At 41.8% G+C, this 15,694-nt stretch overlaps 1 protein-coding gene across 4 annotated transcripts; it reads left to right on the top strand.

Annotated features, from left to right (window-relative positions):
• Positions 1 to 7: 7 nt before the first annotated feature.
• Positions 8 to 9,605, top strand: LOC124001596 (centrosomal protein of 44 kDa-like). 4 transcript variants are annotated; one of them, XM_046308522.1, is made up of 11 exons: positions 8 to 244; positions 815 to 913; positions 4,236 to 4,383; positions 7,142 to 7,288; positions 7,493 to 7,588; positions 7,788 to 7,940; positions 8,118 to 8,333; positions 8,621 to 8,687; positions 8,823 to 8,941; positions 9,327 to 9,364; positions 9,491 to 9,605. In XM_046308522.1, the coding sequence occupies exons 2-11, from the start codon at positions 822 to 824 to the stop codon at positions 9,537 to 9,539; spliced, it is 1,125 nt and encodes a 374-aa protein (XP_046164478.1). In that variant the 5' UTR covers positions 8 to 244; positions 815 to 821; the 3' UTR covers positions 9,540 to 9,605. The 4 variants fall into 4 exon arrangements, with proteins under 4 accessions (XP_046164478.1, XP_046164476.1, XP_046164477.1 ...); XM_046308520.1 differs by lacking the exon at positions 8 to 244 and adding an exon at positions 273 to 549; XM_046308521.1 differs by lacking the exon at positions 8 to 244 and adding an exon at positions 273 to 554.
• The last annotated feature ends 6,089 nt before the right edge of the window (positions 9,606 to 15,694 follow it).

Here is a 15,694-nt window from a genome sequence, read left to right as displayed (position 1 = left end):
ACGATTGTGATTGGTACTTAACTATGATATTGTAACGACCCAAGAGCATGCTTTTGCGGCACAGTCGATAGCGCGCCGGACCTGGGGCTCGAAGGTCGAGGGTTCGAGACCTGCTCCCTGCTGTTTCATTACAATATTTCATTTTTATTTTGTTTAAAAAAGTATTATTCTAGTAAAAAAGGTCGGCCTACACAGAGCAGTCTAACGAAATCCATTTGACTTTTTTTCTTCTTACACATTAAAGGTAGCTAACCAGAATAATTATGTTTTGCTTTCAAATACAGACAGTAAAGACGACTTTTTTACACGGGTTTAGTTAGTTCAGCTTGTTTCATAAGTCGTCGTCAGTTTTCCATCGACATTAAAACCAGAAGTCTACAAAATAACTTACCGCCATCTAGCTACGAATGTGCTCTTATGAATCTTCCTTCTAGTTTTTCTGATTCACTTATCATGGCAACCAATCGCGGCAATTATGTTATTTACCCGGGCAAAACAAACTAAATACACTTCCAGCTAGCTAACCAATTTGGCTAGCACTTCTCAAATGTAAGGTAATTTATTATATTTTGTGCGTGGTATGTTTCAGTAACTGCAACAACGAGTCACCTCAACAAAAACTAACGTTCGCCTATAACATAGCAAGTAACTTGCTGGCAAGCTGTGTTGGTAGCTAGCCAACATGTAATGGTAACGTTACATAGCTATATTGTTTATGTTAGTTAACTAGATTGTGTTTTATCCATTCGTTGTAAAAGAGTTAATGGAAGAATGGTTGTGGTAACGTTACCTGTCTGTCATTTGCATCTTCAAGGTCCGCAATGATGTCAACCGGTGATTTGAAAGGATGTCTTCGGAAGCTGGATGCTCAACTACGGACATTGAAGTACCCAAGAGAGGTCGACTATAATGGGTATGTTAGCTAGGTCATGAATAAAAATTGGGCCAGTGCTAACTAAACAATTGTGCCACGTTCCCAAACCTTTTGAGGGAAGGAGCCAGTTTATACAATCTGTCGGCACCTGTGTTGTGTTTGTTCAGTTGATGGCCACATGATGGCTCCACTATTCAGTCTTAGTTGCAGTGCAGGAGCTGTATGAACATTGGTGTCACTTTTACTTGCTTACATTGGAGATATACATCCCCCATATATTCCCCAAATCTGATATATAGTGAGCTCCAAACGTATTGGGGCAGTGACAATTTTTGTTGTTTAGCTTTGTACTCCAGCACCTGATTTGACCATCAGGTATTCCAAGACACTTTGGATTTGAAAAGATACAATGTTTGAGTTTAAAGTGCAGACTGTCAGCTTTAATTTGAGGGTATGAACCATTTTAGAAACGACAACACTTTCTGTACATAGTCCCTCCATTTTTGCTATCATTATTAGATAGATCTGAATGAATTGTGAATAATGATGAGTGAGAAAGTTAGATGCACAAATATCATACACACCCACAATGCTAATATCCCCTGTTATTCTAATAATATATGCCATTTAGCAGACACTTATCCAAAGCAACTTAGTCATGTGTGCATACATTCTACGTATGGGTGGTCCCGGGAATTGAACCCACTACCCTGGCGTTACAAGCGCCATGCTCTACCAACTGAGCTACAGAAGGACCACATAATAGGAGAGGTTAGTATGTCTTGGGGGATGATATTTTTGAGTAACTTTCTCACTCATCATTATTTACAATTAATTCAGGACTATCTGTAATCATTGTAGCATCCACATGAATGTATGTGTTTTTAGAAGCATAGTATATTCTTACTTACGGTAAAATTGACTCAAATGACATTACATTATTTACCATTAATTTCTGTTGGGCACAAAATAATCTGAAACACAACCAAAACAAACAGCAAATGCATCCAACAAGTTTGTAGAGTCACAAGCTTGATGTAATCATTGCGCGCTAGGAATATGGGATCAAATACTAAACATTTACATTTACATTTAAGTCATTTAGCAGACGCTCTTATCCAGAGCGACTTTAATACAAGTTAATTTGTCTAAAATACTTTTGGTCCCCTGAAATGTGGGTCTATATGAAATTACCCTCAAATTAAAGCTAACAGTTAGGATTTGACTATGAAGTTCAAATGCAAAGTATTGGAGTACAGAGCCAAAACAACAAATGTGTCACTGTCCCAATACTATACCAAACATTAAGAAAACCTTAATACTGAGTTGCCCTCAGAGCCTCAATTTAATTCAACTCTACAAGGTGTCAAGCGTTTCACAGGGATGCTGGCACATGTTGACTCCAATGCTTCCCACAGTTTTTTAAAAATTGGCCTGATGTCCTTTGGGTGGAGGACCTATCTTGATACACACAGGAAACTGTTGAGTGTGAAAAACCCAGCAGTGTTGTAGTCCTTAACAAAAACTGATGCGCCACGCACCTACTAACATACCCCGTTAAAAGGAACTGAAATATGTTTGATTGGTGGAGTGCTCCTTCTGGAAGGTTCTCCCATCTCTGTCAGTGACCATCGGGTCCTTTGACACCTCCCTGACCAAGGCCCTTCTCCACAGATTGCTCAGTTTAGCTTGGCGGCCAGCTCTAGGAAGAGTCTTGGTGATTCCAAACTTTTTCCATTTAAGAATGATGGAGGCCATTGTGTTCTTGTGGACCTTAAATGCTGCAGACATTTTTTTGGTACCCTTCCCCAGATCTGTGCCTCGACACAATCCTGTCTCGGCGTTCTAAGGAAAATCTCTTCGACCTCATTGCTTCGTTTTTGCTCTGACATGGACTGTCAACTGTGGGACCGTATATAGGCAGGTGTATGCCTTTCCAAATCATGTCCAATCAATTGAATTTACCACAGGTGGACTCCAATCAAGTTGTAGAAACATCAAGGGTGATCGATGGAAACAGGATGCACCTGATCTCAATTTCAAGTCTCATAGCAAAGAGTCTGAATACTTACAGTATGTAAATAAGGTATTCCTGTTATATATTTTGAATAAATTCGCAAACATTTCTACATTTTGCTTTGTCATCATGGGGTATTGTATGTAGATTTCGGATAATTATTTTATTTAATCCATTTTGGAATAAGGCTGTAACATAACAACGTGGAAAAAGTCAAGGGGTCTGAATACTTTCCGAAGGCACTGTACATACTCACTCACCGGGCAGTTTATTAGCTACACCTGTCTAGTACTGGGTTGGACCCCCTCTTGCCTGCAGAATACACTGAATTCTTCGGGGCATGGATTCTACAAGTCGGAAACGTTACACATTGATGTTGGTACATGCTGACGCGATGGCGTCATGCTGTTGCTGCAGATTGGACGGTGATGACATATGGAACTTGTGATGAATTAAGAATGACAATTTAGGCTAGAATGAATATTATCAACAGTCTGTATGATGTTCTTGCGTGCTATAGGCAAACCTGCTTTGTAGTGTAGGATAAGGTCACGAGACTGAATGTGTCCAATATGGGACCCTATTCTCCAGATAGTGCACTATTGCGTGCTATTGGCTCTGTTTAGAAAAAAAAGTGCACTATTTAGGGTGCTATTTGTGACGAAGACTAAATGATTTGGCTGGAAGACAGACTAAACATATGTAGTCCTATAAACATCCAGATTGGGGCTGTAGCCACGGGTACAGTTCATGGTCTGGGTTTGTTTTGAAGTCTCCAGTAGGCGGCAGAGGGGGTTGTACGGAGCCCTGCTCGACGATAACTCTGTTTGTAAACATGCTTTACATTAACCAGCCGTGGGTCCCCCTCTGACGAGGACCCCCAGTCTGCACATCTGATGAGCTGGGAAGAAGTGATTCCTTTTGAAGTGAAGAGCATCAAACACAATATGCTTGTGGGGAATTTAAAAATGATGTGGCTCAAATACAATTTTCTCTGGATGGGAGACTATTTAAATCCGGAGACAAAGGTTGGCCATTTTTTTTAAACATTTTTTTTTGTCGAACTCTTTTGGGTTCCATTGATGTCAATGTGTGTTGGGCTGCGTTTAGACAGGCAGCTCAATTCTCATATTTTTTCCCACTAATTGGTCTTTACCAATCACATCAGATCTTTAGCAGAGCTGATCTGATTGGTCAAAAAGCATATTTTGTTTGTTGTTGAAAAATTGGTCTACCTGTCTGAACAGAGCATTATTGTCATATATTTTTAGACCTAAATGATACTAATACATATGAAAACAGTAGTACACATTGTAAAACCCAATCTATGCTTTATCTCTACAGCTTGGCCAAAGGGGATCCTTCTGCCTTTCTCCCCATAGTGAGTTATGCATTCATCTCCTATTCACCACACCTTGCTGAACACCTGGTGCGCTTCGGAGTGGAACTCACTGGGAAGAACGACCTACGTTTTATCGAATGCATCTACAAGGTAAATCCACACATTGATTCTATTGTGTTCTTTACATTTTGTTTTATATATTAAGGGTAATGATGTACAGTACCTGTCAAAAGTTTGGACACCTACTCATTCAAGGGTGTTCTTTATTTTGACTATTTTCCACAATATAGAATAATAGTGAAGACATCAAAACTATGAAATAACACACATGGAATAATGTAGTAACCAAAAGAGTGTTAAACAAATCAAATTATATTTTAGATTCTTCAAAGTAGCCTGGACTCGAACCCAGAATCTCTAGTGGCACTGCCTTTGACCACTGCGCCACTCGGGAGGCCCATGGCTGGTAAACTCTAATGAACTTATCCTCTGTAGCAGAGGTAATTCTGGGTCTTCCTTTCCTGTGGCGGTCCTCATGAGAGCCAGTTTCATCATAGTGCTTGATTGTTTTTGCGACTTACTACATGATTCCATATGTGTTATTTCATAGTTTTGATGTCTTGACTTATTCTTTATTCTACATTGTAGAAAATGGTAAAAACTAAGAAAAACCCTTGAAGGAGTAGATGTGTCCAAACTTTTGACTGGTACTGTAGGTTAACATGTTTCCGTGACATAGCCGTAGTATTTAAGGATCATCATGCACAGTGGAGGGATTTTACTCCATAGGTCTCCATTAGTATGGTAGGAAGAAGACGCTGAGCGTAATACTACAACACTGTGTTTTAAACAAACATCTTTCGTGATGAAATCATGTTTTTGAATGTATCCCCACCCCCCCTGCAGCAATCCCACATCCTGACCTAGACCTACCTGTTTGAGTAACACATTCGCATCACTCCCCAGTTGACTGTATTATCTCCCAGGTTCGTTCCTTCATGCCCTCCCCATGATTTAATGCTCTGTTCATTCACTGCGTGCTGGGATCTTTCCTGGGTCCTGCTTTTCCACTTTTCCCCACCACCGCTCTCCCCATGTGGCCCCATGCAGTGTCGTCTCCCTAACACGGAACAGTTTCTCCCAATAGCAGGGACTCCCCTCTAGATCCCCTCTCTCATACATCACAGTTATCGTCGTAATGGTTCAAAATGGCAAAGTGTTTCCAGTTGTTTCCTCACAGGGCCTCGCACACTGACTTCAGTTTATTCCTTGGAGTCTCCTGAGGCCAACGGCTGTCTACCCAGGCACTCTGCTGTGGTTTAACCCCTCCACGCTTGAGCTGAACTGCAATATTTCCCCCTAATACACACACATGGAAGACATTGGCATTGTATCACTCACTACCAATAAAGTCCTTTTGAAACAGTGCAGGATTTCCTCTGTAGAAGTGAAAGGTAGGCTGCATGTGGGATTCCTTTTCATTCCTGTGGTGCTCAAATGACATGAATGGAGTCTTAAAGTAGTCTAGGAATTCCGTTAATTCTTATCTATGGGAAATGGTATTGGCCTCCACTGTCGGAATTCCTTTTTTCATGATTGTGCTTGGTCAGGTCAAGGCTAAGCCATTTCCTTCATCTCACGTTCTAATATTACAGCTCCTCTCTCATCACAACCAACTGAGGACTTGGAAGGAATGACTTGTGTAAATGGATCAGGGATTTTTCAGTCTTTTTGTTGAGGCTGTACTATAGCCTCTGTTAACCCTGCTATCAGAACCAGAAGGGTTTTCACTGAGCGGGCCCTGATCTGCAGCATCTTTATTTAACACACACTCTGGTGTTTCCTTCCAGCTGGCAACCGGTGGTCGGCAGCACAGCGTCCTTGAGCAATTCTGTTTTATAAAGTCTTACATGAAATCCTGATTCCTGCGGTGAACACAGGAACTCCATGTTGGTCCAAGTTCTCATCTCGGATCAGACTCCCCTCTTCTGTTCTCTGAGCGCTGAGGCCGCAGGCGAGCTATCTGCCTCTCACAGCATCGGTTCATTTTCGCGAGAAAGGAGAGGGAGACCGAAAAGGACAAGGAAGAGCGAGACCCTCCGTGCGATGGCTGGCGCCCAGTCACTGCTTCGCTTGGCTGGCACACACACACACACACACACACACACACACACACACTAATATAATATATGGGAGACAGATTGGGCCGACACCAGCAGCATTTCATACAGAAGAAATGCAGAAAGGAGACAAGCCATTTGCTCTGCGTTATAGTCTGTGACCTCCTGTCTTACCTTCTGCCATCTTTCCCTGAACTTATGTCAACTATAGTGAGTTTTACAATTATCAGTAGAATTTTTGGATTTGTCAAATGTGTTCCAGCTCCTATTATTCCCTTTTCACGTGAATTAAGTGTATCGAGGCAAGGGATACACATATTTTGGAAGGGAAAACCAACTCCATATACTTTTAAAGTGATTACAACCAAATGGAAACTGTGTAGAAAATATCATGGATCTACATTTATACTGTTTCTTGACTGTGTCCAGCTTACTAATAATCATTCAAATGAAACCTAGACAGTCGGGTAGCATCAAATTGCATAAGCATTGGATTACAGGACAATTTCTTTGCACGTTTTGATGGTGAAGAAATGAACAAATTATCAGTGCGACCCTCTGGACGTTCTTGAAGAACGAATGTGGCCCCCTAAAACCCCTGTACCAGATACTTTGCAATGTGATTTTCAATGACAATTCAATGAATATTGTTTTGATCTTTGCATTTTTATTTTTTACTGGATGAAGAAAACATGGTGTATTTTTGATTTGAAACAATTTTTCAGCAGGGACAATTCAGCCATATGTGTGTGTGTGTGTGTCATACTGTATTGTTCACCCACATCTAGGTACTGCGGGATCTCTTCCACTACAAACCTGTCCTGACCAAACAGCAGTTCCTCCAGTTTGGCTTTGCAGAAAGAAAGACCTGCATCCTCTGTGATGTCATCGCCTTCGCCCTGCAGAAACACAAAGAGCTCAGCAAAGGCAACAAGGTTAGTCTGTCTCCCTCAGCTTTGACGAGCCTAGAGCAAAGCGTATCATCAAACGACATGGTAATGATGACACGGTATTCACGGTTCAATTAACTATTGCACCCTCTTGATCAGACCATGTCTGTATTGTAGTAGAGAATGTGTTCTCAGTAGCCTATCTGGTAAAATAAAAAGGTCCATGTATTGCATCTGTGTGTGTTGCAGCTAAAGCCGAGAGCTCGTTTTCAGGCCTCGAGTTCAGACTCCAAAAGTGAGGCTCTCCCATTTCAGGCTGAAACAATGAACCCCATGGCCACCACAGTAAGTCTTTGCCAAGGACATGACAGTGTAGACCAACAGACCTGTTCAGCTGGCTACACTTTATCAAAGAGGCCTGAGCTAGCCTAGTTAAGTAAAGGTCAAAGAAAACATTTTAAAATGATAAAGTAGTCCATTGTGACGCTGCGTGAGTACATGGCCCGGTCTTAACATGACTAGGTGAGATGGTTGTTTCCCACAGTTGTCCCTAAGCAGGCCACTAGTGGAGAGACACATTGGGGGTGACTCCTGGCGCTCCTCTAGTAGAACCTCAGATATTGAAGAGTCTGAGGAAGAGGAGGAGGGGCTGGGACTGGAGGAGGTCCAGAACCAAGCACCTACAGTCCCTCAAACAGTGAGTACCAGCATACTTCTCCAATATAAGCACACACACACACACACACACACACACACACACACACACACACACACACACACACACACACACACACACACACACACACAGCCTTTCTCTCTAACACACATCACTAAAGTGACACACACACAGACTGGATTGTGACCACCCTTCCAGGACCTGGTGGTGGAGGGGAGGCTGGCAGCGCTGGAGGCCCAGCTGTTGCAGGTCCAGACCCGGCTGGGGGGGCTCTCGGCCCTGGAGCAGAGGCTGGAGCTTCTAGAGAAGGCCTCGGCCGGGAGGATCACTATAGACAAGCACCAGTGGGAGAACCTGGAGAGCAGAGTGCTACTGCTGGAGACCAAACTGACCCTCTCCACAGCCACGGCCCAGGTAGGCTCTTTGTGTGTGTGTGTCCCTATCCACTGCAAAGGGATTCTTGGATACTGTGTGTCTGCATGTGTGTCAGCCATGGCCCAAGTAGGAAGGGAACTCTACACCACATCTGTCCGATCTGGAGACTCTTCTAAAGAACTCTCCCTACCTCTATCTAATGTCAAGTAGAAGCAGATGTTGAACTAATCATGTCAGTCCATTCTAGAATGTCTACTGTATCTCTGTTTGCTGATTAAAGATGCAAATATGTACAGCTTTCAAGGTTGTTGTTTTTTTCCCTCTAGGAGTCGTCCTCACTTATCAATGGAGGTTGGAGTCATCACGTGGTGGATAATGCAACAGAAGTCACGGGTTGGAACTGATTTTGACAATAAAAGTATCTTGGATATTGATGAGGCCATCGTATACAACAACTGAAATACAGTAATGGAAAGGTCCAATTCCCAGTGTGATAAAAGTTCAACTGATGCTCACATACCCTTACAGAGTCAACACCCAGTCCTCCAGAGAGCCTCCTACACAACTCTGGCTGTGAGCGTCCTCAGTCCTCCACCCCTTCCGCAAGCTATCCCATCACCCCCTGTGTGACAACGGCACCCCCAGAGGTAATGGCAGATATTACAAGTGTGTGTATCAAACTGTCCACTTAGGAAGCACAAGGGCAGAAATGCAGATTTTTCCACCTTTTTGGCTCAGGGATTGGAACCAGCAACCTTTCGGTTACTGACCCAATTCTCTTAACTACTAGGCTACCAGGTGGTGAGCTGCTATATACAGTATTTTTATATTTGGGCTGGATTCAATCAGTAGCATCGTGAAAGATTCACGTTATAGGTTGATTGACATTTTAAATGCAATGTTCGAGGAGACTTTGTTCACGGTAAACTCTGCATGTGCCGAAATTACCTTAGAATTTTTACGTGGATCTTCCACAATACGGATGAAATCAATCCCTTTGTTTTTCATTCATTCTTGACTCATTTTCTATAGGAGAATATGAAAGAGAGATTGGAAAGGATAGCCAACATGTAAGTAACTGTAGATCTATGTTGTGTTCCCTCTGTTAACCAAGGCCAATACACCATCTACTGTATATAAATAATACTCCATTTATGTTTAACTTCATTACGTTTTGTTCTTCTCCTTTGTTTTAGGATGAAAGACACTTCCAGCCTTTTAAGAAGTATAGAACCCTCAATGTAAATTCAGACTTAATATGCATTTTTGTAATTGATCTCTGGATTAGTATGCGAGTGATGAATAAAATAATCATGGAAAAATATCGAGTTGTGTTCACCACCCATTATATAGAGTACCAGTCAAAAGTTTGGACACACATACTCATTAAAGGGTTTTTCTTAGTTTTTACTATTTTCTACATTGTAGAATAATAGTGAAGACATCAAGACTATGAAATGATACATATGGAATCATGTAGTAACCAAAAAAGTGTTAAACAAATCTAAATATTTTAGATTCTTCAATGTAGCCACCCTGGCTTTATCCCAACCAGCTTCATGAGGTCGTCACCTGGAATGCAGTTCAATTAACAGGTGTGCCTTGTTAAAAATTATTGTGAAATGTATTTCCTTATTACTGCATTTGAGCCAATCATTTGTGTTGTGACATGGTAGGGGTGGTATACAGAAGATTGCCCTATTTGGTAAAAGACTAAGTCCATATTATGGCAATAACAGATCAAATAAGCAAGGAGAAATGAGTCCATTCCTTTAAGACATGAAGGTCAGTCAATCTGGAAAAGTGCAGTCGTAAAAACCATCATGCGCTATGATGAAACTGTCTCTCATGAGGACCACCACAGGAAAGGAAGACCCAGAGTTACCTCTGTTGCAGAGGAGAAGTTCATTAGAGTTACCAGCCTCAGAAATTGCAGCCCAAATAAATACTTCAGTGTTCAAGTAACAGACACATCTCAACAACTGTTCAGAGGAGACTGTGTGAATCAGGCCTTCATGGTCGAATTGCTGAAAAGAAACTACTACTAAAGCACACCAATAAGAAGACGAGACTTGCTTGGGCCAAGAAACACGACCAATGGACATTTTAAACCGGTGGAAATCTGTCACTTGGTCTGATGAGTCGAAATGTGAAATATTTGGTTCCAACCTCCATATCTTTGTGAGATGCAGAGTTGGTGAACGGATGATACCCGGATTGTGTGGTTCCCACCGGATGGAGGTTCCCACAGTGAAGCATGGAGGAGGTGTGATGGTGTGGCAGGTAGCCTAGTGGTTAGACTGGTACTGTAATTCTGTATTTTATTTGCACAAACAATATTACGTACAATGCCCAGTCTTGTGTAACCTTACTTTCAATCAGGGTGGCGTGTCGGAATACCCGTCAACTGAGGGCTCTATTCAATCCGTATAGCGCAAGTTCAGCATGTGAAATTATAAGCAATGTTCCCATGTAAACGGACACTACAATCACGGTAAACGCTGGATGTCAGCTTAATTGGAAATAACCTTTTACATTTCTGTCAGGCAATCTGTAATTCTTCAGCAATGCAAATTGAATAAAGCCTCACGGTGTGTTGATGTATACTCTGTAGTTGTGCCTAAACTGACCCACTTGCTTGAATTTCCCTGGACACTGAACTATGGACCTGACCAGTAGAGGTCACTAACAGACCTCTCTGAGACATCTTCTCCAGCTATACTGGACTATACTCCAGCTCCTGTTCAATCATCCTTCCTCCTCCATAGTAGAGCTCTCCTAGGCCCTGTACGAACTGCATTGTATGAAGAGCAATTGCGTTTTGAAAAGAAGGCTAGGAGAAAGGACACAAGGAATTATAATTTGAGAACGTCTAATTCTGCTCAAAGGTTTCTTCAATTCAGGCTGATATTCAATTCAAGGCATGTTATAAAGCAGTGATTTCTCAAACCTCTCATTGAGATCTCCAGACCTTTCATGTACTTGATCTATTCCATGGCTAGCACACCCTCTTCAATTTGTCAACTATACTGAACAAAAATATAAATGCAACATGAAACAATTTCAGTGATTGTTACTGAGTTTTACAGTTCTTACAAGGAAATCAGTTAATTGAAATAAATAAATTAGGCCCTAATCTGGATTTCAAATGAGTGGGCAGGAGCGCAGTCAGGGGTGAGCCTGGGTGGGAATAGGCCCACCCATTGGGGAGCCAGGCCCAACCAATCAGAATGAGTTTTTTCTCACAAAAGGGCTTTATTACAGACAGAAATACCCTCCAGTTTCATCAGCTGTCAGGGTGGCTGGTCTCAGGCAATCCCCTGGGTGGAGGTCCTGGGCTGGCGTGGTTACACGTGCTCTGTGGTTGTGAGGCTTGGTTGGGCATACTGCCAAACTCTCTGAAACTATATTGGAGGCGGCTTATGGTAGAGAAATTAACATAATTTTAACTGGCAACTGCTCTTTTGGGAATTCCTACAATCAGCATGTCAATTGCACGATCCCCCAACTTGAGAACTGCACATTTTAGAGTTACCTTTTGCCCCCAGGACAAGGTGCACCTGTGTAATGATCATGCTATTTAATCAGCTTCTTGATATGCTTATTTCCTACCTCCTCATGCCTTTTGCACACATTGTATATAGACTGCCCATTTTTTCTACTGTGTTATTGACTTGTTAATTGTTTATTCCACGTGTAACTCTGTGTTGTCTGTTCACACTGCTATGCTTTATCTTGGCCAGGTCGCAGTTGCAAATGAGAACTTGTTCTCAACTAGCCTACCTGGTTAAATAAAGGTGAAATAAAATAAAAAAATAAAATAAAATATGCAGCGTTGTACCGTGAATGTGGCCTTTGCTGACAAAGTGCTTTTTAATTTAATCCTGGCCTAAAATATCATAGAAATGCGTAATAAAAAACAACAATGACCAAGGAGAGTTGTGGATCCAAAGGACAACCCAGTGTGCTGGAGCATGGTGCTTGCAACACCAGAGATTTGGCTTTGATTCCTATAAGCGCCACTTAAGCTGTGGTGTAATCGAGGATTGGCCACAGTACAAACACTCAAGAGGCAGGTTAAAGGCAAAATATAGACTTTTAATGACAAACTTAGCTGGGGACTGGGATCAAAAGCCAGGACCTCCCTGGGGCTGATCAACCACCAAATCGGTCGCCGGAAGGGATGGTCACCTTCTGAGGCTTAGAACCATGGTTTTGAGGGGCCCACAACATGATCAAATTCTAATTCAGAGCATATCTTACTTAATCAAACTGAACCAAAGACCTTCATTCAAACAAAGGTCCATGGAGCTTGGACCATCTTCAGCAGCTCCTGCTCTCTAAGTGGCAAACCCCCAATCAGTGGTGTAAAGTACTTAAGTAAAAATCGTTTTTTTGGGGTATCTGTACTTTACATTACTATTTATATTTTTGACAACTTTTGCTTTTAGTTCACTACATTCCTAAAGAAAATAATGTACTTTTTACTCTACATTTTCTCTGACACCCAAAAGTGCTAGTTACATTTGTAATGCTTAGCAGGACAGGAAGATGGTCCAATTCACACACTTATCAAGAGAACATCTGACAGACTCCATAAACACACATGCTTCATTTGTAAATGGTGTCTGAGTGTTGGAGTGTGCCCCTGGCTATTAGTAAATGATGTCTGGGTGTTGGAGTGTGCCCCTGGCTATTAGTAAATGATGTCTGAGTGTTGGAGTGTGCCCCTGGCTATTAGTAAATGATGTCTGAGTGTTAGAGTGTAATGGTGCCGTCTGGTTTGCTTAATATAAGTCATTGGAAATTATTTATACCTTTTTACTTAAAAAAAAAGTATATTTAAAACCAAATACTTTTAGACTTTTACTCAAGTAGTATTTTACTGGACGACTTTCACTTTTACTCAAGTCATGTTCTACTAAGGTATCTTCACAGTTGGGTACTTATTCCACCACTGCCCCCAATGCATCTTCTTCGATGAAGGCATCTAATAAATGTTGCATTACCGAATGTATTAACGGAGTCAGAAAACAAATGTGTTTGATGTGTTCAAATGCCTCTTGATTTTCATGCTTGTATATTTCACATACAAAATCTTCATATTTCACCAATTAAGCACGTAGAAAAATGCAGTGCTTTTGCTGATCCTTTATTTCCCTGACCACAGTGTGATGTATGGATTTGACCACTAGAGTTCACTAACAGACAGTATATTCCAGCTGACGTGATTAATTCATGCTTCATCGTTGCCCTCTAGTGGTCATTCTATGTATAAGAGAACAATACATCTGTCTTATCCTTCACTGCTACTTTGAATATTTGCAAAGTGCTCTGTGAGATGGAATGTTTCCAGAGCAAATTGCCACTCTAAATCTGAATGGTCATTCCTAGAGGATCCATTCATTGACCCCTTGTTCTAGAGACAGCAAGTCAGAACAGAGCTAGCCTAACCTCTCAGACCTTTCTCCCTCCGTCTCTCCTTCCCTCTTACCTGTTGTTTAGCTCAGCTCCCAGGCCTCTAGCTGGCTGAAGCTGTTGGAGAGATGAAACATCCAGGTCATGTGTCTAGACCTGTCTGGAAGGATGTACACATTAGTATTCTGGAACAGAGTCTGCTATTGCAAATCCAAGGCACTGTTCCTGAACATTGTTATTGACTTTCAGTGTGAGTCAGGAGTAAGTGTGTGACGCAGCTCAGCGAAAACATGGGTAGATCGGAGGTGAGCCCTGACACTGGAGGTGGTGTGTGTGTGTCTGTCTCTAGTTGTTTGTGAATGTGTGCATGTTTCTCTCTGCTTGTTTGTGTGTGTGTGTGTGTGTGTCTGTTTGTGTGTGTGTGGAGCAGCTTTCTGTGATGATGGGAGCTCAGCAGGGGGTGCCAGCTGGCAGAGCGAGACCACACAGTCTCTGTCGTAAAGTCTGATCATAGACCTACAGAGCGAGAACCAAAAGTAGCAGATCCACACATTCCTCCTTTTCGACTCAACAAACAGCATGTAACTCCTTTTAAAAACTCCCCCACATCCCACCTTTCCTCCCCCAAATCCAACAGGAGACCCTGGACCACCCCTAACCCTCACCCATACTGAAACACCAAGTCAGGGTTACTACAGGACTGCTGCTGCCTGACTGTGAGACCTGCCCTGCCCAGATGTGGCTAAGCCGGGGGAGAAGTCCTTAATCACTTCTTCTCCACTGGTATGTTTCCTCAAGATTGTTCCCTAAGCCCTGCTTGTTTTTACTGGCTGTGTGTGAGGGTTGTAATTTTATGTTATGCACTGTGCATTCTGTGTTTTCTGTGTGTGTGTTGACTGTTGTTGGGATTATGTGGTTGTGTCTTGCTGTATGTAGTCTATCAAGAGAAATTCCTCTCCCAAGAAAAAGAATGTTCTATGAATTGAATACAACACACGACTAAAGAGTACAATGAAGCACTGTTGTGATCTCCTGCCTGAACAAACACATCTCTTGCATTGTGTGGAGTTGAAGAGAGCCGCTCCATTTCAGCTTAAAGTAATTACCCGGAGCTGTAGGGCTTTTGGAAGGGGAGGAAGTGTATTCACTAGAAACATACACCCTCTCTCCCTAATGTTGATCTGTATTGAATAAAGGGAAGCCCTCCAAGGCATGTTGAATGAAGCCCATTGATTCCATCAATCTTTTTCTTTGCAATTGTCTTCTCAGTCATCAGTTTAGTTCAATATGAAGTGCAGTAAAACAGTCAATCCTCCAAGGCATTGGATTGAATTATTATATACATTTTATATACATATATTTTATAATTTTTTTCTGTCATAATTTGAATGTTTTCTTGTTTTATGGACTAGACTGTGAACCGATATACTTCTTCAACCCTAAAGGAATGTGTCTTTTATAGCAGAAAGGCCTACAAGTGTCCAACAAGGAATAAACAAACTATGCCACCTGTTCACTCCAAAGTGTATTTCTGATGAAAGGCTCTAGTATTACGTCTGTGTTGACTTATTGCTACAACATACCTACTATACCGTAAGTCAAACACCATCTGCACAAGTAGCTGTTTCAATAGAAAATCCCTCCATATATACAAAAATATAAACACAACATGCAACAATTTAAATTATTTTACTGAGTTGCATTTCACACAAGGAAATCAGTCAATTGAAATATATTCCTTAGGCCCTAATTTATGGGTTTCACATGACTGTGAATACAGATATGCATCTGTTGGTTACAGACCAAAAAAGGTAGGGCGTGGATCAGAAAACCAGTCTGTATCTGGTGTGACTACCATTTGCCTCATGCAGCGCGACACATCTCCTTCGCATAGAGTTGATCAGGCTGTTGATTGTGTCCTGTGGAATGTTGTGTCGCGCTGCAATGGCTTTGCGAAACTGCTGGTTATTGGCGGGAACTGG

Source organism: Oncorhynchus gorbuscha, linkage group LG17 (genome assembly GCF_021184085.1).
Source record: "Oncorhynchus gorbuscha isolate QuinsamMale2020 ecotype Even-year linkage group LG17, OgorEven_v1.0, whole genome shotgun sequence".
Taxonomy (NCBI): domain Eukaryota; kingdom Metazoa; phylum Chordata; class Actinopteri; order Salmoniformes; family Salmonidae; genus Oncorhynchus; species Oncorhynchus gorbuscha.
The sequence above is the reverse complement of the archived record's forward strand: the minus strand, read 5'-3'. Positions and strand labels throughout refer to the sequence as shown.